Here is a 25,701-nt window from a genome sequence, read left to right as displayed (position 1 = left end):
GTCAGTGGGTTGCATGCAAATCAATCTTTCACAAAAAACACCCGTCTAGCTGAATCCACTGTGAAAAATTTCCCCCACTCTATATCTGTGCCTAAATCAAAACGCGGATTCCATGAACAAAGCTTCTTTCTTAGAACTGCACGCCTGTGGAACTCTGTTCCGTCTGCCTGCTTCCCTCCGGACTACAACTTGGATGTCTTCAAGTCCAATGTTAACAAATTCCTAATGAACCGCCCCCTTAAGTAAACACTTCAGCAAATCTCCTCACTAACTTAATGTACTTGCAATAACCCTTATCCCTGAGTGGCTTCCGGGCCTTGATAAGTGGTGATCACTGTGTAAAAAAAAAAAAAAAAAAAAAAAAAAAAAAAAAGGCTGGTTTTGCCCAGAAAACACAAAGAAAAGCGCAGAAGCAACTTTCACTCTGTTGCTTGCTATGATCAAAGGCAGAGATGACCAGAAGATGACAGATCCTGATGCTGACGCCTCCTATATTTTCAACAGAGCTTCGTTAGTTCTGACACTAACTACCATGCTGTCTCTGCATCTACCACGGTGATGAAGTGTTCGACTTTAGATGGATGTTGTTGTTGTTGAGGATGAAAATAAAACAAAACGATTACTCCAAACACCGAACAGTTTGTTTATGAATGTTTTGTAAAAAGAGACATGATTAATGTCGGCTTCTCTTAAAGGTCAACAGAGAAGTTTTCCAATGTGACCTTTAGAAGATGGGGGGGGGACAAGTTAATAATGTTAAGTTTTGCAAGTCATTTGTGGATATTTACAACTTGTTAATTTATCTTTTTTTTTCTTTGTTTTCTCCTCTTTCTCTCTTTCTTCTCTCTTCTCTCCCCCCTTATCTCTCTTCTCTCTATTTCTTCCCACTCTCTCTTCTCCCTCTTTTCTCCTCTTCTTTCTCTCTCTCTTTTTCCCTTTCATTCTCTTTCTTCTCCCATTCTCTCTCTCTTCTCTCTCTCCTCTCTCTCTTGTCCCCTTCTCCCTCTTTCTTTCTTTTCTGCCCCTCCTTCTCCTTCCCCTCTTTCTCTCTTCTCCCCTTCTTTCTCTCTCTTCTCCCCATCCCTCTTTCCTCTTTACTACTTTCTCTCTTCCCCCTCTTCCACACTGCACATACAGATCAAATGTTTTGTTAAACAGCTTCCTCAAAACTATCATTGATCCTTTTGCTGTGTGTTTTGGCAGTGGCTCAAATCATATTAAAATCATAAATTATATAAATATATGAATAAATAAGCAAATACCGAAATATTAGCTACAAAAATTGTGTGCATATGGGAGTGGGGAGGGGAGAAGGTCAGGTGATAAAATATTTATCACATTTTTTGAGAAAAATTTCAGCTATTCACCACCCCAAAATGTAAGTATCATATAACTTAGTGGAGATCGGATTTTTCACCCTTATAACTTGATCGTGTGTTTTTTTTTTTTCAACTTGACCTTTTTTTTTACAAATGTATAAACTATCACAAGGTTTTATTTGAAAAAAAAAAAAAAAAAAATTAAGCACCCACTTTATAACCACCTTTTTTTGGGGGGGATGTCTGTTATTTTTTTTAGAGGTGGTGTTTATTTGGTAATTGTGACCTGGTAGACCAACACAAAACCTACTTTAAAAAAACTTGTTTTCGATAAGTTTTCAGGTGTGCTGAAAACGAATATCGCATATAAATTTTCCGCAAATTAGTATTTTTCCACGTATTAAGCAATGTAATTCTTTATGTTATACGTGGTAGCCATTGTACACGATAGCGCATGCATATTTTTGTTTAATACCCCCCAAAATACATATTTGCTGAAAATTTAAATGCGATATTCGTTTTCAGCACACCCGAAAACCTAAAGAAAATAAGTCTTTTAAGGTAGGTTTTGTGTTGATTTACCAGGCCACAATAAACACCACCCCCAAAAGTGTGGCCATGAAGTAGGTGCTCATTTCACATTAAATTAATATAGAAAAGTGATCCTTCACTTTTTAAAATAATAATGTGCGACCTTAAGAGCAAATTTCACATAGCGCACTACACAATTCAGGTCATTAGCTTTCCAACGAGCCTTCATTTGTTAAATTCTGATCAGTAGTTGCCGAGATTTCGAACTTATAAAATTTCAAAAAAAAGGTGGTACATCTATCTATCTATCTATCTATCTATCTATCTATCTATCCGTAGCCAAATTGAATATTGAAATGTTAATATCTTGGTTTCTATGGGACAAAACTACATGAAATTTTGCAGGCTTTTTGAAGATTATAATACTATTCTATGGTTATAATTTTATGACAATTGGTAAAAAAAGAACCTATATTTTAAAACCAATAAAATATGCCCAAATTTGCCTACATTTGTATATATAGTGTCCTAGCAGGCCAGCTTTAGTTTTGCTATTTTGGGATGAAATTTGCTTAGGCTTTTTTTTTGCTTGGTTGTCTCCCCTGTGGCCTTGCCAGGCCACTAATATGGAGATATCTATACTCGTAGCCAAATTGAATAATGAAATGCTCATATCTTTGGTTGTTTGTGACGAAACTACATGAAAATTTGCAGGCCTTTTGAATTCTATGGTTAAAATTTTATGACAATTAGTAAAAAAGAATCTTTAGTTTCAAACCAATAAAATATGACCAAATTTGCCTACATTTGTATATATAGTGTCCTGGCAGACAGCTTCAGTTTTGCTGTTTGGTTGTCTCCCCTGTGGCTTTGCCAGGGTACTAATTTATCGAGAGCCATTATTATAAAGTGGGTGTTTATATATATTTAAAGAGAAAGAGACTGAAAATATTAGACTAAGACAATACAGCTGAAATAAACCTGTGGTTGATATATATACTTCCTTCACCAAAGTTGAAAGAAAAATTTATATTTTTTTTTTTCATTTTATTTTTTTTTTTTTTAAACTTTTTAATTCATTTATTTTATGCTGTTGGGCTTTTACCATTTTTTTTTTTTTTTTTTTTTTTGTTGGATTTTGTCTGCTGGCATTTGTAAATCTTATAAAAAATGGCCAGTATTTATTTACGTAAAATATGAACTTCAAAGTAAAATAATAGGAAAACTTATGGATATATTTATTTACCAGTTGAAAATGTTAGTATACACCAAAAATTATGGAAAATTATCGAGTAAAATTTTAATAAAAAATAAAATTAATTTATTATTCCATGAACATGCTTGTCGTTTTTATATTAGAAAAAGGGACATACTCCTCTGCAACAAGTTGATTTAATGCTAATATCATTTGGAGTTTGTAGAGTTCGAATAACAAATTAATCATTTTTTTAAATTAAAATTCTAATCGATAATTTCCCATAATTTTTGATGTACATGAATGCCTTCAACTGATAAATAAATGTATCCCAAAGCTAATCCAATATGAAGTATGGCAAATAAAAATAAAATAACAGGAAAACTTGGTGATATACTTACTCCTCAGTTGAAAATATTAGCATACCCCAAAAATTATGGAAAATTATCGAATAAAACTTTTATAAAAAAATAAAATTAATTTACTATTTAGAATCCACAAACTCTTAACAAGCTCGCATGTCATTTTCATATTAATAAAAGGGAGACAATCTTCTACAAGTTGGTTTAATGTGAATGTTCCTTTTTACTTGCCTCCCCACGAGGGCAGAGTTAGACACAAGGTCGTTTTTTAATGTGGGGAAAATTCAGCTCCCCAAAAGTAGGCACTCTGGATAGGAAAAAAAATAAAAATTGTCTCAGTCATAAAGGATTTCTCCTCCACTAACCGAGGACAGAAAAGGTGAAGTATATTTCACTGTGATCTACAGATACTACACTGTGATCTTGGCCTGAAGACCAAAAATGTGAATGTTGTTCAGAGACTATGGAGTCCAAATAGTAAATTTTTTTTTTTTTTTTTTTTTTTTTAAATTAAAATTTTACTGGATAATTTTCCATAATTTTTTGTATACACTATTATTTTTAATTAATAAGTAAGTATATCCACGAGTTTTGCTGTTATTTTACGATGAAATTCACATTTCACTTGAGTCTCCATGTAAATGAACACCAATTTTTTTAACGCTTTTTTTGTCGTTTTCTTAAAAGAAGAATGTCTCAATTATTCCGTTTCTAAAACTTTTTCTAGGTGTTGCCGATGGTGTAGGAGGTTGGCGAAGTTATGGTGTGGATCCTTCCACATTCCCACGCACCCTTATGGCCACATGTGAGCGCATGGTCAAGGAAAACAAATTCCGTCCACAGGCACCTGCTAGTATTATTGCAGACAGCTACTATGAGCTGCTCGAACAAAAACAGCCTTTAGTTGGTAAGTCTTCTTGCATTCAGAATTGACTGGAACAGAATGTAAATTCTGACTCCAAAGTCAGTTTAAAAACATCTGACTGATAAAAAAAAAAAAATGGTCAATTTTCCATCTTTGGAATATATTACCATGAAACTGTTTCCCTGCAGGCTACAACATGCTTGTCTTCAAATCGAATATCAACTGTCCTCATAAAATATTGTTCATGCCATTTATTAACTTTGATCCATTCTTCATCATTTCAACTGACAATCTATCCATATCTTTTGTAATTTCCTCCTTGTTGTACCAGCATTTATAATTTTAAATGTAATATGAACAAACATCTTGTTGCACAACTCTCCTGTGATAGTTTTCTGGTGATTGAAGGTTCAATCCTTAATACAGGTGATGCAAAGAAGATAAAGAGGAAGATGCTAGTAGTTGGTGCAGCTGCCCAGATGTTGCAACAATACTCTATGCATAGGCGGATGCTGGCTTTATGGAGATGTATTATACTGACGGTAGAAAAAAATTATGATCCTAAAATTTTCTAGAATCAATGTCTAGTACTTCCATAGTGTTACTCATTTTTCAGCTAAGCATTATTTCACATTTCTATTTCATTAACTTTTATTTGCAAATAGCTCTTAGCCTCGACAAATGGTGATCCCCCACCCCCAATATAGATATACAGGGTGAGTCACGGTAAACGGATCTTAAGTAGGTTTAAAGAGTACCTTCTTCACTCCCTATCCTTTACTCAAGGAGAGCAAGGAACATTCTAAAAACATCCGTTTCCTGTGACTCAGCTGCGTGTATATATACATATATATATACACACACATATATATATATATATATATATATATATATATATATATATGTATGTTTTATTTTTTTATTACCGTTTTATCTGTTTGGTTACATATGTTTCGGATGTTGGACCATGTTTACGATCCAACAGCCTTGTCAGACCTTACTGTAAGGTCTGATGAGGCTGTTGGATTGTAAACATGGTCCAACATCTGAAACATATGTAACCAAACAGATAAAACGGTAATAAAAAAAATAAAACACATATTTGCTCTGCAATAGTATTGAGCACTCTCTTCAGGTTTTTACTAATTATCAGTTTTACTAAATATATATATATATATATATATATATATATATGGCACCTTAAACATTCTCCCCTGAAACATCCCAATTATATCTTGAATAAGTGTTTTTGAACCAGATGACTTCTAACGATTTCCATTTATTTTCACCAGCTTTCATCCTCTTTAATCCAGAAAAAAATAAAAAAAAAAGAATCTCAAACGGTTTGGTTTTTCCAAAGAAAATATAAACTGTCTCTGATGAGTTGTTTGGTGTTTGTTATGGAAATGTAGGATACTGTCGCTAGACAAAATTTCGATCCTAAAATTTTTCACAAACAATGTATAGTACTTCCATAGTGTTCCTCATTTTTTAGCTGAGAATCATTTCACATTTTGTTTCATTAACTTTTATCCTCAAATGGCTCTTGGTCTTGACAACTGATGACTCATTATTAAAACAACAAAAAAACAAACTTTCTGACACTGACTTTTCATCTGCTTCCATTAGAAAATGAGATAATTTTTTGTTTTTTTTTTACGTTAGCAAACTTGATCAAAAGATTAAATGGGGTCCCCCCCCCATATCCTGAATCTTTGATTTTAAAAACAGTTAGGAGAAATTAAAAAAAAAAAAAAAAAATAGAAAGCATTGGTCATTGTTTGGTTACCAGCTCCTCCTCCTCCTATTACTACTACTACCTGGCCTCATTCTATTCTGACTTTGGTATTTAAGATACTGGGAGTGTCCTGAACTCTGGGTTGAGCATCACCAAGCAATGTCTCATGACTGCTCTATGTGCAGTTTGATCTAAAAGGTTGATATCAGTCATGCTGTGTGCAGTCAAATCACTTCTTACGCACACAAGCCAGGTCTTCCTTGGACTACCACACTCTCTTGTGCCCAGCATATTCGTTATGGTGTTGATGAAAGAAGTGGCATACTGCATATGGCCAAACCATCTCAGATGACGCAGAGTGTTTAAGCGATCCCAAATCCCGCAAAAATCCCGTTTCTGATGACGTACGATTGTAAGGATTTTTTCCCATTTGCTGCCACACATCCATCCATTGCAGATTAGTCATGCTTATAACAGCCCGGGTTATAGTCAGCTAATGTACTTCCTAAATTCCGGTGTGGCTGCTACCGGAAGTGGTGACAAAGCAAATCAGTTCCTTCGCTTTTTTCTCTCATGCCTAATTTGTTATTTTGATTTCAATAATTTCATTTTTATACTTTCATAAACATATTTATTATATAAATTCAAATAAAAAACTTTTATCTTTAAAATTAAAAAAAAAAAACAACAACTTTTATTTTTATAATTTCATAAATATATATTTCTTATAAAATCTAAAATAAAATAAAAAATTTTATTTCTTTAATTTTGTTATTAAAAGTGGAAAAAAAAATTAAATTGTATTATTTTTATCTGTATAATTTTGTTAATTTTTATTGTATACTTTTTTTTATTTTAATAAAATCATTTCACAATAGAAATACTGAAGAACAATAAAAGTGAAGGAACTGATTTGCCTTGTCACCACTTCCGGTTGCACTATGCCAGAAGTCAGGAAGTATGTTAGCTGGCTTTAGAGCCCATGTCTCACTGCCATCTCACATGACAGTGAGTCAACCTTTTGTATGATATTTTGATTTTTTTATAATATTTCTATTCCTTTAAAATTAGAATGTGAAATAGTGGTAATTAGATTGCTTCTGTAGACAAATACAACCTATAAAAGTATTCACCAAAAATATACATGAATATCTTTTTAGAATAATTTAATAATATATATTTTTAGAAGTGCAGTGAGGTTCAATATCTTCTCTGAATTATCTTATTGTACTAATGATTATTCTGAAATATCCTATTCTTTTTCTATAACTAACTTATGTTTAATAACAAGAAAACCATTGTGTACAGTGCCAGAGGTGCACTTCAACTCATTTATAGTTCATAGGATCTTAATTTTTATAAAGTAAAATTTTGAACATTTTTTTTTTAAATTTTAAAGTACAAATTTTTAATATTTTTTAAAAATAACATTTTTTAACTTAAATTTTGAACATCAAAAAATGTAAGGCCCAAATTTTGATGCTTAAAAAAATGGGTGCAGAGTCCAGAGTGCAACCTAATTAAAAAAAAACAAAATAAAGAAAGAAAATTTGATGTATGTAACAGTCATGAAACAAAGATGTGATATTCCAAAAATCACATAAATTTAGCAAGTAGTTTTTTTAACTAAAAAAATCAAATTTTATTAGTAAGTAAAAAGGGGCCATCTCCGGTTGCTAGAATTTAAACGAATTAAAAATCAAAAATATAAAAACATCTTTGATTTATGTTTCCTTTATGTAAAGAAAATGTCATATTCCAAAAATGGCATAAATAGATCAAGTATTTCTTCTAACTAAGAAAATCAAATTTTATGAGAAAGCAAGATGTTGTCTTGATCCGTCATGTTTAATAAATAAAGGGAGACAATTCAATTTGAACTACTGAGATGAAAATCAGTCTTGTAATGGCTACGATTTGCTATAAAAAATCACTAAAAATCGTAAAAAAGTTATATATATATATATATATATATAATGTAAAGAAACTACTTGCTCAATTTATATAATTTTTGGAATATAACATTTTCATTCCATGATGGATACATGCACCATACAAATTTTTTTATGTTTTTCATTTTTTTTTATTTAGGTTGAACTTTGGACTTGTACCAAAAAATGTTAAAGCTTAAATTTTGAACATTTAAAATTTTTTTTAACATATTGTTTACATAAAGTCACATATTAAAGATTTTTTAATATTAATTTTTTTTTCTGCAATATTTAAACTCCATTTAAACTTCATCCCAGCTCGTTTGAGGACTAATAACTTAAAGTTTTCTTAAAATTCCTTTTCAAAATACAGGTAGCAGTACAGCATGCATAGTAGCTCTTCACCGACAAGAACGAACCATATATACAGCAAACCTGGGAGACAGTGGCTTTTTAGTCATCCGCCATGATGAAATTGTGCACAGATCACAAGAACAGCAGCATTACTTCAATACTCCATTCCAATTATCAGTTGCACCCCCACCACAGCAGGGACATGTTATTAACGACAGGTAAGTTAATTCTGAAGCAGCTATTTGGTTGCCTTACATAAAATGGCTGCTTAGAAAGGGGGGAAAAGGAACAAGAACTGATATTAAGATGCATTCAGTCAATCCACACGTTTAGCAATAAAAATAACATTTCAAACTTAAGCATGGCTGATAGAGGATGGGGGTGACGATAGCTAAGTGGTTAACGACACGGACTGGTTGTGCCAAGTTCAAATCCAGTCTGATTCACAGAAACACATTCATCAAACTTTTATATTTTTTACTCTTATTCATTCTAAATAAGGTACTATGCCACTTGGATGTAAGGGGCTACTATTTGGGACCATATTTAAAGGGACATTACATAATGAGTAGAGCAGCGAGATGGCAACAAAAAGAAAATTAACACGTAAGCATGTTTTTCGTTTAACACACAGACACGAAGAGACGTCTGCTTTTATTTACATTCTGAGACGAAGAGAGAGAAAATACATGTAATCACAGCTTTATACAGTAACGAGAAAAAGTAAGGGAAGTAACTCTAAGTTAAAGTCATTATGTCACTGAAAAATAAGAATAAAGCTGAAGCCGTCAAAGGGAGACAACTTTTACAGTATTAAACCATGATCTCAGTTAAAATCTCTGTCAGCATTGATAATTCAAACAAGATGTCTATTCACATTACATTTAAACTTCTGCATATCAGTACAGTCAAGGAAACAGGGAACCGGGAGGGAATTCCAAAGTCTAGCAGTTTGAGGTTAGAAACTATTGGAGTAGATATTCTGGCATCTAGGGGTCTCTACAGTGTAGGGGTGGGATTTTGCTATTTATTGGATTATTTAGGGTATTTACATAAAAGGGGTACAAGGCCTTCCAATTCGTCAGAGCACATTCTGTAAAAATACTTGTAAACCAGATACAAGGATGCAACATAGCAATGATGGGACAGGGGTTGGATTTTGGTTGATCGTGTGGGACTGATTGGGTTGACGATTCTTTTCTGAATCCTCTCTGAGAGACGAGTGGCAGATGCACCAGCAATACTCCATGCGTTGGTAAATGGTGGCTTTGTAAAGATATAGGATACTCTCAAGTACGAGTAATTTTCTAGCATGGTAGAGGGAGCCCACTTTTTCATAATAACCTTGACCTTGTGTCTAACCTAGAGTGTAAATAAAATGACTGACAGATAAAAATGCCATTTCAGAGTTAACAATAAATATTTTTCACTCAAGAAGGGGAACCCCGCATGCTTGGTTTGTTATTGTTTTAATTTGGTTTTCTGAAAAAAATCCTAATTATGTATTATTTTTTTATTTTGTTTTGTCTTAACAGTCCATTCTTTTCTGCAATTAAAAAAATTTCCAATCTAACACAAAATTATCAAAAGTGTGACGTTAACCTTTTTCATAACCTTGACCTTTCCTTAAATCAGTTCTAAGTTAAGTAACGATTTGTCAAGTGATGTGGATGCTAGGCTATGCACAGACAAACTTGATAGCAAACATAACTTTTTTTGATGAAGGAAATTAAAAAAGTAAACAAATAAAAAAAAAAAATGTATATTTTATTCTATCCTTTTTTTTTTTTTTTTTTTTTAAATTTATTATAAACAGTCCTGACATGGCAGAGAGTTCTTCTTTTGGAGTCGAAGAAGGGGACATAATCCTTTTAGGAACCGATGGTTTATTCGACAACATGAATGAAGACATGCTACTAGATTATGTTTCTAAATTAAAGGTGAGATTTCTATTTAATCAACATTTTTGTCCATTAAAAATTATCAATTTTGGAACATATACTTACGGCAACCCGGCAAATAAAATGAGCACATTATTTATTTATTTTTTATTTCTAAACTTTACTATTTAAGGGGTGCAATCATCCAAACTTGCATCTGTCCTAAAAAAAAAAATAACAACAACAAAAAAAAACGCTTTAAAATAAGTTAAATACAAAGAATTTAATAATAATAATAAAAAACATTGTGTGTTAAATTTTGAATTATACTGAGTGACACATTTCATAAAAGGAATGTATGCAAGCATCAATAATGTTTGTAATTAGTACAGTATTAAACTATTGAACTTATGAATCATGGAATATTTATTTTAGGTAACAGGGTGAGTAACGTAGCGACATTATTTATTTACTTTTATAAACTTTACCATTATCATACCCATGAAAGAAAGAAGAAAACATTAAAATTAAAAACTAATAGTATTGCTTATACGGGTATTCCACTAGTGTTTATATTACAAAGAAAAAATATTAATATTTAAAATTAATATTATTACTTATACCTGTTCTCTTAGAAGTTAGTGTCCTCAATGATGCTGCGTTAAGCATGGGGTTAAAAGTCTATCTATTAGTTAGTTAGATGGAAAAGCTAAAAACAATACCAAGATTTTATGTACATGAAAAGAAATTGAAATCTTAGGAACTGAACTCATGGAAAAAAATTTCAAAAACTACCTGGAAAATATACGCAGTGAACCAAGTGCTAGAGAGATTCAGACAATGGCACTTAAAGGGACAGTCAGAATCTTAAAAAGATCTTTCGATCAAAATGTATGAGATAGCAGGCGAATGTTCTGAATAAAATCAAGATATAGTGATACTAAACTTTACGTTTCAGTTTTTATTTCAAGTTTGATCAAAATCCATTACATGATTTTGACTCTAGAAAATGCCTGCTATTTAAGGCTTAAGGGGTCTTAAGAAGTTGAAATTCAGGGAATCTTATTAAATTAGTGTCTAATGACAATCAAATTCAAAGTAAATCTGAGATTTTTGAATTTTCAAATGGAAATTCTGCTCATATTCTGCCTCCTAAAAAATAAAACTTTAAAAATACTCCAAAGAGATCGAAATTGGGTGAATATTTATTATTTGATTTCTTTAAAATTTCTAAAAAAAATTCGGAGGTATCTAAATTTTCACAATGGCCTTTGTAATCCTTTGCATAAAATCAAATTAAACTATAGTCCATATTACGATCTCCTTATTAGAAATAAAAATAAAATAAAATAAAATAATCTCAAAATATTTCTGTTTAAAGGGACATAACTCTTTTTGTACCTTGAAATTATCTGTCTTATACATTATCTGCCATTGGTAAAAAATAAGATAAGGTTATCTGCCTTTGTGAAACACAGAATGAAATTCAAGATGGATTCTACCGATCTCGGTCTTTCGGGTCAAGATCAAAGTGTAGTATCTGTTCTTCAGATGCTGCATTTCAATTTCTTGTTCTCTTCAGTGGAGGAGAAATCCTTCACGACTGAGACAATTTTTATTTTTGTTCCTTTTCCCCACGTTAAAAAACGACCCTGGTGTTTAACTCTGCCCCGTGGGGAGGCATTGTAAATACTAACAATATAACATTTCGGCGCTTCTACACTATCAGAACAAAATTTCGAAATCGTAATACTGAATTTCACATGAAAACGATAGTATCTATGTATAACTCGTATTGTTAAGATGATTATATTAAAAAATTACGAAAATCGATAAGGTAGAAAATTATTTATTAAAGAAAATAGAATTTGAAGAAAACAATCCTCATATTTGCTTATGTAAGAGACAGGAGAGTTCAAAAGGGAGATAATTTCTTCCCGATTACTCTTTGAAAACTCAGGAAAAGTTTTTTGAATGTGTATATATGTTATTTTTACATTATTTAATTTTTAGGCGAACAGTTATCTTTATATTAAACAATTATGAAAAAATCTTAAATGAAAACCAGACTCAAAAACATTGTATATATGTTTATTTTGTTATTTGTTTGCGTCACATTAAATTTAGAGTTACTTCCCTTGTTTGTTTTCGTTTCAATTTATTTTATAAAAACAAGATGGCCACAATTTGTCACCTGCTAACACAATTAAAGTTTTTTTTTTTTTTTTTAATAATTCAGGTAATTTCGACTGCATAATTTGGAAGCTAACATTGTAATTTATTAGAATTGACAAAAAAATCAGTTGAAACCATATTTTTTTTTTATCTAAAAACTTCATTTATCGACAACAAAATTTTGTTTTGATAGTGTAGAAGCGCCAACATTTCTATTACACTCAAACCGTGTTGTTAAATTTCAACCACAGTTATTTCTGTCAGCTGCCGAGCAAGCCTGAGCCAAATTTGTGGAAATCATAGGTCAATAAATGCAGAAGCACCAAATTTGAATAAACTTTTTACCCCCCCCTTTTTTTTGAAAATTAATTTATTTATTGTTTTTGCAGGACCACAAACAAGACAATGTACAAAACACAGCCAGTAAAATAGCCGAAGAAGCACATCAATTAGCCTTTGACCCAGATTATCTTTCACCATTTGCTCTTACTGCCATCGATGCCGGAATAGAACTCCGTGGTAAGTTATTGGTTTGATTTGAATTCTTATCTAACGGCTATATATCTTTTTTTTTTTTTTTTTTTTTTTTTTTTTTAAGAAGAGAAAGGGCTGTATTTATGAGCTTCTGTTTTCTTCATCTGGTACTGGTCAAGCTTAACATTGCTTAATTGTTCAATGCGCATGATAAATTATAGATTTCACAATTCTAAGAATTGGCTTTTAACCGATGCTTAGCAGTTTGTTGAATCATTTTGAAATTTTCAGACAGCTTCATAACAAATTACAAAATTGTTATTTCGGTACTTGTACAGTTTAATCAAGACATTAAAAAATGAAAATGTTGAAAAAAAGTTATATTGTACGTATCTCTTATGGAATGAAGTTCTCTGAAAAAAAAATTTCACTTAATTTGATCAAGTTTTTTTTTTTTTTTTACATTGAAAAAACAATTTGTTATGATACTGATCGAAAGGTTGCCATGTTTCGATTTTTAAAAAGAAAAACTATTATTGAAGATGGGGAGGTGGGTGTTGGCGCTTTAGATGGAGTTAACTCCACGTGGCATGTTCTAAAAATCCAAACATGGCTACTGTCAGCTTGCTGTCATAAAAACGTGTTTTTTCTCTGTGAAGAAAAAAAACAAACTACTCAATCAAACTAAGTGAATTTTTTTTCCCGGAGAACTTCAGTCCAACACGAATATGTACAATATAACTTTTTTTTCGATATTTTAATTTTTTACTACCTTGATAAACTGTACAAGTACTGTTATTTCTTATGTCCGCATGAAATCATTGTCACAAAATCCATTTACAAAAGTCACTGAACACATTCTAAGAACTCGGCGGCCATTTTCTTTCTAGGCTGCTGTGTCTGCATATTACTAAAATAAAAATCCAGCCCTGAAAATTAGTGATGGAACAATTCTAATATTTTTCCCGATTCTAATACAATTACCGATTCCATACTGAATTCCAGATTCTGATGCAATTTCTGATTCTGATTTCAATTATTTATAAATCTCTAAATATTTAACTATAGAGTTATTTTTTTTTATGATTACCATAAAAATACATGTTAAATGTGCAAATATTTTCTTAAACGTAAAAATACATGTGGAGGATAGTCTATAGATTTTAGTTTTACTGGTCGTTTAAAATCAATCAATATTTATTTTTTATTATTACCAGCAGCAGCAGAAGATGTTGTTTTAAACAGAATCACATAAAAAAGGACAATTAAAAGAATAGTTTTTGGCATCGGAAAATATGCACAAATTTTTTCTGATTCTGATACCCTAAAAGGTTCTGATTCTTCCGATTCCGATTAATCGTACTGAAAATGGTTTTGGCTAATCTTGGCCAATACCAAATTGGTGATTATTTCAGAATACTAGGTGCTGTATGTAGGAGGATGGCAGAGCCTCACATTCACATTTGGGTGCCAGGGTAAAGAGAAGGTGCCCTTTTTTCTTTTCCCTGCAACCTCTTTTCCATAGAGACGTTGTGAGCCTGTCTCTGTTCTATCGTTATTTTCATGGCAAGTGCTCGACTTGGACTCCAATCTATGGTTCCTCCTTTGCCAAACTTTCACAAAAAAAAAAACACTCGACTAGTTACAACCACTATACACGATTTCCCCCACTTTCTATCCGTGCTTAAATCTAAACGCAGATTCCATAAACAAAGCTTCTTTCCCAGAACTGCCCACCCGTGGAACACTGTTCTGCTGGTTTGCTTCCCAGTTGAATACAACATGTTAGTCTTCAAGTCCAATGTAAACAAGTTCTTGTTGAGCCGTCCTCTTAAATAATCAAATTCTACCCAATATACTCATCTCACATTACCACCTTACATTCATTAATCCTTATCCTCGAGTGCTCCTTGGGCCTTGATAAGTGGTGACTCCAAAGTAGAAAAAAAAAGTGTTTTCGAGTAATACAATCTAGTAAATTTGTTCGTTTGCTTAAAGATTACGCTTTCAGTTTATCTTTCAACGTCTCTCCCAGGCTGCTATACTCATCCGTATTCATGGTTTATACCAGCCAATCATATTCTTGTGTGGAGGAACCCGGATGTATTCGTATTCCATATATGAGAGGATTACGATAAAGTACAAAAACCTAGATGTAATAAACTCAGCTAATCATATCCTTGTGTGGAGGAACTCAATTGTATTTGTACTCATTGCATGACAAAATAATCTGAAAATGTATGCTTGTGTAAAATTTAGCTGGGAAGACAATGGAAGTGGTCCCGAATCTCTAAGTGCATTCATATGAGGGTTCTGAGGGCATAACATCCTTAAAAACTCAGATATTTTTATGAAATTTAAATCACATTTATACAATTTACTATGGAAGACAATGGAAGCAGTCACGGATCTCTAGGTGTATCCTTTAGGGATTATGAGGTCTTAAACCCAATTTTTAGTTGTAGTTGGTCATATTTTTTTTTTTTTTTTTACATAATCATCACCACTTATCAAGGCCCAAGGACCACTCGAGGATAAGAGTTAAAGAGTGTACAGTAGTCCATTGGACAATATAGTAATTGTCAGTAATGGAAATTCAGTAAATTTGGTAACTTAAGGAGAACGGCTTATCAAGAACTTGTTTACATTGGACTTGAAGACAACCCGACATTTCTCTCGGGCACCTATATCCATCTGTATTTATGGCTTAACACAACTAATCATTCTTGCATGGAGGAACCAACTTGTATTCATATTCATTATATCAACAAAAAACATTTTTTTAAAAAAAATTAAATTTGTTTATATTTTTCAGGTGGAAAGCCAGATGACATCACAGTGGTTGTCGCTCGTGTCTCAAGTCTCACAGATAACGAACAAGAAGGACTTGTATAACGTCAGTGAAAAGGGGACACGTGGTGTCTCCATAAAGGACAGCACTATATGATGTGCCCTTTTAGTAGACTGTTGTGGGGGGGGGCACTATTTTATGTGAACAGTAAACAAATGATACCACAAATAAAGAGAAAAGATAAAATACAGAATTGGATATGAATTTAGAGAAATCTAAGTTCTTACAGCGACGTGCGATAAACGTCTTGCTACGCAAAACGATCACATTTGTGTACGTATTACCCAACTTGCAGGAGAAAAGGTTTGCTTGAAGTAGTATTGAAGAGAAAAGATGACCAAATAAGTATTTAAGTTTAACTACTTTGCTAATCCATTTATTAGGTCGACAAGAAAGTTCTTGCGGTTTCTAACTTTTAGATTTAGATGAACGTATCTCGGCTCAAACAAAAATTTATTGATCGAAATAAGCACCATCAGAATCAACATATTTATGCCAGTAATGCAAAAATCTTGCGTTCTGGTGGTGATAAATTTTTGATATCGCTTAAATTTTTTTAAGCATTTCTCATGCAGAAAGTTGTTGAGATGTTTGAAATGTGGTAGTCGGTAGGTGAGAGGTCTGAAGAGTATGGTGGATGAGGCAGAGTTTTGTAGCCCAATGCATTCAACTTCTTAAGGGTTGGTTTAGCAATGTGCAGTTGGGCATTGTCGTGGAGGAGAAGTGGGCCTTTTCTGTTGACTAATGCTGGGCGTTGTTGTCGAAGTTTCTGATGCATTTCATCCATTTGTTGATTATATTTTCCTGCTGTAATTGTTTTGCCTGCATTAAAAAAAACTAATGGATGAGACCGGTTGCATACCATCAAATAGTTAGCATGAGCTTCTTTTGGTGCAACTGTGGCTTCAGGAAGTGTTGTGGAGCTTCATCGGTGTCTAACCACTGAGCTGAGTGTCGCCGGTTGTCGTAAAGAACCCACTTTTCATCGCAAGTCACAACCCAATCGAAAAATAGGTTGTTCTTGTTGTATAAAAGAAGAGATGTTTCTTTTGGTTGTCATTGAATTCATGAGGAACATATTTATCAAGTTTTCTTGTCTTTCCAATCTATCTCAAGTGGTTGGAAATTGTTGTATACATTACGTCTAATTCAGAAGCAAGTTCTCAAACAGTTGTGCGTGGATTGGTTTCAACTAAAGCTCTTAATTGATCATTGTCAACATCCGATGGCCAACCACTACACTCATCATCTTCAAACTTTCATCGCCAGCACAAAATTTCTTAAACCACCATCATACTGTGAATTCAGTAGTGGTTCCTAGGCCAAACATTTCATTGATATCGGGAGCTGTTTCAGCAGTTTTTTTGGCCTAGCTTGAATTGAAATAAGAAAATTGTGCGAATTTGCTTTTTCCCTATCTTGTATTCAACATTCTAAACAGAAGACATAATTGTTTTAAAACGATTGTAATTTAAACGATTAGATCGAGCGAAAGACACTCTTTAAAATGATATATAAAGTAAAGGTATTATAATGAAAATTCATTTAAAAATACATCATTTGAAATCAAAATTAAAATTTTACAAGAACCTTCCTGTCGACCTAATATATATATATATATATATATATATATATATATATAATCGAGATAAGACACTAATTAGAAATCAGATGAAAGATCCTGATAGATATTACTTGAAGTAATACTTTCAGGGTGATCCTAGCCAAAAAGGAGAAGCTCAATATTTAAGAATAGAGCAATATATAAGTTTAGTGGTTATATAATTATATATAACCACTAAACTTATATATATTATTTCTGAAGCTAGGGTTTAAGATGAATTTCACCACGGAATTTACAGATTACCCTTGCTCGAGAGGGAGGAGAGGAAGGGTGATGAAGAAATGGTTTCAACAGCAGCACTCTGGAGGCTTCCTTAGTTTTATTTTTTATTTATTTATTTTTATCCCTTACTTAACATGGTAACAAAAAAATAAATACCAGAAACAAAGTGTAGTATCTGTTCTGATAGTACATTTTATCTTTTCTGCCCTCAGTTAGTTGAAAATCCTTCTAGACTGAGGCAATTTCTTATATTTGTCCCGTTTTAGAGTGCTTTATTTTTTTTTGGGGGGGGGTAGATTTTTCTCCACATTAAAGACAGACATGTTGTCTAGCACTGTTCCCATGTAAATAGGGTACACTTACATTATAAAATAATGTATCACACACACACACACACACACACACACATTTTTTTCAGCATTTAATTCAACAGTGCTTGATCCATGAAAAAACTTTCATAGTAGTATGTGTGTGTATAGCAAATTAGTTACACAGAAACGTTTGTGTTTTATTCCTAAGTGAAATCATCAGGCAGTTAACCTGAGAAAAATATTTTATCTATATAAATAAAATAAATGTTATGCGTGTGTGTGTATTTTACCAATAAACTCTTGAACTACTAGTCACATAACCCTGTAATTAGCAGAAAATATTAATCATACACTAACGGTGGTTTATAATTAGTAAAACTTTGTTTGGATGGATGAATACTGCATACCTAGATTGCCAAGTTGAAATGCAAACTGCTCATTTCAACATGCCAGCATATTTTGGCTTCTTTTGTAGCCCAAATTCAATACATTTCTTCAGGTCGTTTAATATTAAATTTTTCTTACCTATCTCGTGATAGCTACATTTGTTGAAGATGTGACTGGAGCGCTAAATGATTTGGTTTTGATTGTAACTAATAGCACCAAAGTCTTTTTTTAAAAAAAACACTTTTGAAATCACTATTTATTAGGTACAATATAATAATCAATAGAAAATTGTCTGTAATAATAAATACAAAATCTGCATTAATCAAAATATATTTAAGCTTATTTTACGACCCAGTAAGCCCCCCCCCCGCCTGCCTGCCCACCAGATCTTTCAATAAATTTTGAAAGGGAATTATCTCCCTTTATTTTCGAATGACAGGATCCAATATTTAGATTGTGTTTCATTTCCTTTTGGAATAAAACACAAACGTTTCTATGTAGATGACTTGCCATAAATATGCTTGGTTTTGTTTTATATAAAAAGTATACGATTCTCCCTATATTAAAAAAAACAAAAATAAAGAACAATCTGTATGATGTACCCGCAACAAATTGAAAATATCATATTCCAAAAATTGTGCAAATTGATCAAATAGTTTCGTTTTCAAATAAGAAAACCAAATTTTATGAGCAACTAAAGAGACTGTCTTATTTACTATTTTAAGAACAATCTAAAAAAAAAACACCATCAAAGGGAGATAACACAATAATAATTCAAACTTGAGATATTTATGTTTTAATGCTTATGCATTCCAATTAATCGCTTAAAAATGATTTTCTTTATAAAAATAAAATTACTTGATTAATTTATGTGATTTTTTGGAATATGATATTTTCGTTTTGTCACAGGTATGTATATAATGCAGAGTTTTCTTTATTTTTGTTTTTTAATTTAGGGAAAATTCTGGACAAAAATCGTATATTTTTGTACTAAAAAAACAAACTGTGGTATTAAATCACAGATACAAGGACACGCGTTATGAGTGTCGAACTGATGCATGTGTTGGGCGTTTAGACAACAAAACAGTAAAGTTGTCAAAACAAATATATAACAAATAAATGTTACCAAAGGCAGGATAAGTTACTCTTCTGGACAAGTTTAACCCTTATCTTCAAGTGGCCTCCGGGTCTTGATAAATAGTGATTCCTTTTTTAAAAAAAAAAATATTTTTTTTTTTGTTTTAACTTATTTTAAAGCGTTTATTTACTTCAAAACACAAGTAGTGCTAGAAGTACTGTTAGACAAGAACAAAATGGCTGACATTAGATGATCATCGATAGTTTCGGTAATCACTCAATAATAATAAAAAAAATGAAACAAAATACTGATAGGAATCCACCTCTTGGTGTCGGATTAGCTCAACAGAATGGACTCTATTGAGATCGCGGCTATATGTGAAATTGTTGAAAGAATGAATATAAAAGCTGAACTTTTTCTCCAAAAAAATAAATAAAGGGTCTCTCTTTTGTACATTATACAGATTTTTCTTTATTTTTGTTTTTTAATATAGGGAAAATTCTGGATAAGAATTATATATTTTTGTACTAAAAAAAAACAAAAAAACTAAATAAATAGTCGCTTTTAAGAGTAAAAAAACTATTAAAAACAAAAAACAAGGCTAAACGTTATTGCTAATCTGCCTTAATCTTATCCAAACTTAAATTCTGTAAAAGTTTTACTCATTTGAAAATCACTATGACGATGCAAAATGTGAAAATTTTATTTAATAAATTGTGATTACAAAAGAATAACACTTTGGATTTACTAAGGATCACGTACCCCAAATGTACTCCAGATGTACAGCATATTCACATTGACACACCGGTTCCCATTCGATCATCAAAGTTAAGCAACGTTGAGTCTGATCAGTACTAAAATGGGTGACCATTTGGTAATACCAGGTGTTGTATGTGCTCTCCGCTTATCTCTGCAGTTTTTCTAATCATCTAGTACTTTTCCTTGCCACTGAACTCGAGCAGGAGAAGTGTGGGTGGGATTGTGTACCATTTGCCTCACAAGTAAACATGCAGCTATCCTTACAGGGGGTATCCATTGTCTCTTGAAACAATGGATACCCACTGATAGATTAGCATGATAGCAAAATTAAATAGCTGTAAAATTCCCATCTCACCTGGCACGCGTTTTTCTTTCTGCTCTACTGCATGCTGGCCGTAGACAACCATTTCTCGTCTTTGACTTTACACGTCCATCTTTTTTGACTGCATCTTTTCTCCATATGGTGTCCGTTTTTTCTTTTTTTTCTCATGCACACTTCCTAATTTGTATATGTGCTTTTCTTCGGCTACTGCTGCTAATATCTTTGCAAGCCAGCTATCTTACAGCTGCTGATATTTTTTTCCCATGTGCTCATACGCGCTCTGTTACAATTGCTTCCCTCACAAAGCTGATCCTAGTGTGAATCTTCCCTGAAACGAGGCACTTATTTATTTATTTTTTTTATTTATTTTATTTTATTTTTTTTAAACAAAAGGAATATCTGTTGGGTGGTCTGACTCTGGCCAGAGATATTTCCAGCTCTCTGCCCTCCCCTCCTCTTCTTCCTCTGCCCAACCATCCAACGACTGCGACATCAAAACGTGTTGCACAAATACATGTCTACGATTTGACTTCTAACTACAAATCATAAACTTTGTAATGATGTTTGTATTTGCCAGCTTCTTATCTCTTCGCAAAGCTTGCTGTTTAAAATACTTGAAACAAAAATTTAAAAAATAATAAACATTTCTTCCATAAATTTGTCGTAAATATGAAACAAAAACGTTCTCATTTATTTGTAAAACGTTAACATTTTTGGTAATTTTGATACATACTTATCTATCTTTTAAATAAGATTGTAAAAAAATGAAAAGAAAGAAGAAATAAATTCACCTGAGCAATTGTGTGTGTGTGTGTGTGTGTGTGTGTGTGTGTGTGTGTGTGTCACAGCTATTCTCTCTCTCTTTAATTTTGTTTTTAACTTATAATTTAGAAATGGGCGGTAACTTGTTGAAAATCAAGTCAGTCTCCTTTAAAGAAAAGTCCAGAAAGGAACATCTGAATACAATTGTGAAACGTTTGTCTACAAAACAATCATTGAATTTAAAAAAAATAAATAAAAATAAAATTAACACTGCTAATGGCAAGGAAAGGGATGGGTGCTGCCAGGTTATTCTTGCGCATGAAATAATGCAGTGCCCCCACAACCCTGGAGAGTTAAAGGACTCATCCAATGGCAAGCAAAGAGCAAAAGAGAGTGTCAGAGAGTCGATCAGTCACCTTCCCGCCCTCTCTCTATTACCGTTGTTTAATTATGTCTTTATTTCCAGCCAGGTGTTTTAGTTTTCATTTAAATTATTTCCCTTGAAAATTAATGATAAATATTTTTGATTTTGTTAATTTATCCTTTTTTCTATTAAATCACTTTAATTAATTAATGCTGAAAATTAACTCAACTATTGCAGCTATCTCTCTCTCTCTCTCTCTCTCTCTCTCTATATATATATATATATATATATATATATATATATATATATAAAATAAAACAAGAAAATTACAAATGAACAACACGAAACATTAATTTATTGTTAATTTTCATTTAAATTATCTCCCTTGAAAATTAATGAACAAATATTTTAAGGGTTTTAGTAATTTATCCTTATTTTTTAAAATTAAATTATTTGAATTAATTACTGTTAAAAAATCAATAAAACTATTCCATATATATATATATATATATATATATATATATATATATATATATATATGAAAAATAAGACGGTAACATTACAAATGAATAACACCAAACTTTAATTTATCCTGAATTGTTTAAAAATAGTAATGCAAATATGTTTGGTTGGTATAGCTGCAGTATTTCAAGACGGTGTTGTATTAATGAGTTAAGAATGAACCGTTTTTATGGTAATATATTTGTGATGAATGAAAACAATTTTCATATTCATTTCAATATATATTTGGTTCATGTGGTATGAAATGAAAGCTACAAGTACACACTTTGAGTGTGGTTCTATATCTATCCATTCATCTAATCAGGCTCCTTGCCCAGAACAATATGACTCTCTCTCTCTCTCTCTCCAGATTTCCCTGTCTTCCATCAGCTGTCTCAGATTTTCAGAATCACAGTTGGCATTATGTGCAATTTGCTGGGTGTACGTGGATCTAGGTTGTCCTACGCTCATGCGCCCGTGTCATGAAGTCCACAGCAATACATTTCTCGCCAGCTCTTGTTTGCTTCTCTAGCAGTGACCAGCAAATCATAGATGTCGTTTCCTGATGGATATGGCAAATCGGTTGCTATAAAATTGCTGCTTCATGGGATGATCTTGCCAAGATATATTTAATACTGCATTCGGGTGTATGTGCTGTCTAGCTTTTTTTTCCAATCTTTTGGTAAGTGTCCAGGTTGTAGCACCGTAAACAAGGACAGACTCCACCACTGCTCTGAAGAACTGCCTTTTCAGTTTGTCAGTTAGCCTTGAAGTCCATACTGACCGCAGTAGTGTAGTACTGATGAATGTGTATATGCGTGTGTTTGGCGTTTTGTAGTATAAACAAAAACAGTAAAGTTTTTTTTTTGTGTGATCTAACTTATTTTAAAGCATTTATTTACTTTGAAACACAAATAATGCCGAGTGTTAAGTTAAAAGAAGATTGGCTGACATTAGACGGTCATTGGTAGAGGTTCAATAATTGCTCAAAAAAAAAAAAAAAAAAATTAAACAAAATACTGGTAGAAATCCAACCCTTGGTTTCAGATTGGCTCAACAGAATGGACTCTAGTAAAGTTGCGGCTATTTGTGAAATTGTTAGAAGAATGGATATAAAAGCTGAACTTTTATCACAAAAAAGAAATAAAGGGTCTCTCTCCTGTCTCTCCTCGCCCTTGAAAGAAATCCACGGATGTAAACTTTAATTATTCAGTTTTATCTGGAGATTCTGTTAAAAGGCAGACGAAATAAATTATTACATATAACTGATTTGAGTTTATTTATTTATTTTTTTTAATGTATCATTATCATAAAGCTGAGCAAATCAATGTTTTACTAATATTTCTTTTTTCCTGTATGTGTGTATATATATATATATATTTTTTTTATTTATATAAGAGTCACCACTTATCAAGGCCCAGAGGCCAATCGAGGATAAGGGTTATTGCGTGTACAGTAATCAATGGGATACTAATGGGTAGTAATCGTTAGTAATGCAGATTTGATAAATTGGATTACTTAAGGGGGGGGGGTTATAGGAATTTATTTATGTTGGACTTGAAGATACCCAAGTTATAGTCAGGTGGGAAACAGGCAAACGGAACAGAGTTCCACTGGTGTGTACTTCTAAGAAAGAAGCTTTGTTCATGGAATCTACGTTTTGATTTAAGCACAGATAAAGAGTAGGAAAAATTATTGACAGCGGTTTCAGCTAGATGGGTGTTTTTCGTGAAAGATTGGCAAAGGGAGACCAGAGATTGGAGCTCAGACGATTACTTGCCATGGAAATAACGATAAAACAAAGACAGGCTCGCAAGTCTCTTCTGTGGGAGAGAGGTTGCAGGGAAGAGAAAAGGGCATCCCCCACTAAGCCACGAAGACTATTTTGTACTCTGTCAAGGCAGGATAAGCTGTTTTTAGCAGCTCCTGCCCAGATGTGGTAGCAGTATTCCATCCTTGGATGTACCTGGCTTTTATATAGATAGAGAATTGCATCAACAGTGAGATATCTACTCTAGCGGTAGAAGGATCCCACCATTTTTCCAGCGACCTTGGCAACAGATTTGATGCACATGTTCCATTTCAGATCAGGAGTACAGGTCAAACTCAGAAGCTTGTCAAAACATGGAGCCTCACCAAGACGAGAGCCATTCATTTCAATTGATGCCAGATGGGGATCAGAACGTTGATGATGTAAAGATAGGAGCTTGGTTTTAGATGCATAAAAATTAACCAGCCACCTCTTCCCCCACTGTACCGTGCGCTCAAGATCAGAGGAGAGAGAATAAGAGAGAACTTTGTTATTTGATGTATTGCTGTAGATGGTCGTGTCATTAGCATAGATGTCAACGAATGATTTAAGTACGTGTTTTGGGAGATCATTGATGTAGATCAGGAAGAGAATTGGGCCCAGGATAAATCCCTGACGAACTCCAGCATTAATACTGTAGGCTTCTGATTTCTGCCCATCAACTACTACTCTTATGAGCCTATCAGCGAAAAATGATTTAATAATTGAGAAAACATTTCCAGTTATACTGTAGCTAGAAATCTTGTGAAGTAGGCCTTTATGCCATACCTTATCGAAGGCCTTTGATATGTCAAGAGCAATTGCCCTAGAAAGGAAGCCTTTGCCAAGAGATTCACTAATCCTATGAGATATAACTATAAGCACATCTGCTGTAGATATAGCAGAGCGGAAACCATATTGCATGTCACTAAGAAGGTTATTTCTTTATTTAATTTTTAGCAACTTACACATGACGCACAGGATACATATTCGTCTGTACTGAGAGGGAGACGACCTATCACCTGAATTCTTAAATACAGGGCATACTGATGAGGTTTTCCAGGGTGTTGGGAAGCAATTCTCCTTAAGACAACGCTTAAACAGTTATGTAAGTATGGGAGCAAGTTCTGATTGAAGCTTTTTCAACACTATAATGTGAATGCCGTCAGGAACAGTTGCTTTACTGGAATCAAAGTTCTTGATTAGCTTGGCGACATCATGCACAGATATTTGTATGTTGCAGAGCGTGTTGTCTGTTATAGGAGGAAATACGGAAGATCCCAGAGGAGAAGAACGGAACATATACATATATATATTTTAATTCCATTTTCAACCCAAATAAGGCACAGTGCAACTTTGATGTAGGGGGCTACTATCGGGGACATAAGTTGCAGGGATACTATGTAGGGAGTCGAGCAGCAAGATGTCGGTTCACATTACACTTGAACTTTTACATATCAATACAGTTGGAAAAACAGGAACCCGGAAGGGAGTTCCAGAATCTAGCAGTTCTGAGGAAGAAACTATTAGAGTAGAAGGCCTTCTTACATCTAGGGATCTCTATTGTTTTCGGCCAGAAATTTGGCTGTTAAGGGGTCAAAGTTCAACGATTTGACCTTTGAGAACTCTACCAAACTCCTCCGACAATTTTGGGTCTAAACACTTGAAATTTTAGATATAGGTTCCTTGGACATGGATCTAACTTAATAACTTGATTTGAGCCGAAAACAATAAATGTTAAGGGGTTATAATAGGGGTCAAAGTTAAAAAAATTGATCGCTCTTTTTTTTTTTGCTCAACATACACCACCAAATACCCGGGCAACGCCGGGCACCCATGCTAGTATATTTATAAAAGTGAACATGCCTGTGTGTCTGTCTGTGTGTCTGTCTGCGTACATTTCCCTA

General features: G+C 32.9%; 1 protein-coding gene across 2 annotated transcripts in view; it reads left to right on the top strand.

Moving 5' to 3' along the window:
- Positions 1 to 23,274, top strand: part of LOC145261265 (protein phosphatase PTC7 homolog) — an 82,113-nt gene extending 58,839 nt beyond the window's left edge. For both annotated transcript variants that reach the window (XM_080119709.1, XM_080119708.1), the window contains exons 2-6: positions 4,135 to 4,314; positions 8,315 to 8,513; positions 10,112 to 10,235; positions 12,740 to 12,869; positions 15,640 to 23,274. In XM_080119709.1, coding sequence (XP_079975835.1) covers positions 4,135 to 4,314; positions 8,315 to 8,513; positions 10,112 to 10,235; positions 12,740 to 12,869; positions 15,640 to 15,719 — 713 coding nt within the window. In that variant the 3' untranslated portion in view covers positions 15,720 to 23,274. The remainder of the gene's footprint in view (positions 1 to 4,134; positions 4,315 to 8,314; positions 8,514 to 10,111; positions 10,236 to 12,739; positions 12,870 to 15,639) is intronic.
- The last annotated feature ends 2,427 nt before the right edge of the window (positions 23,275 to 25,701 follow it).

Source organism: Euprymna scolopes, chromosome 37 (genome assembly GCF_053919585.1).
Source record: "Euprymna scolopes isolate OS-2025 chromosome 37, ASM5391958v1, whole genome shotgun sequence".
NCBI classification, from domain to species: domain Eukaryota; kingdom Metazoa; phylum Mollusca; class Cephalopoda; order Sepiida; family Sepiolidae; genus Euprymna; species Euprymna scolopes.
Note: the sequence above shows the minus strand (reverse complement) of the source record. Positions and strands in the feature narration are given on the sequence as shown.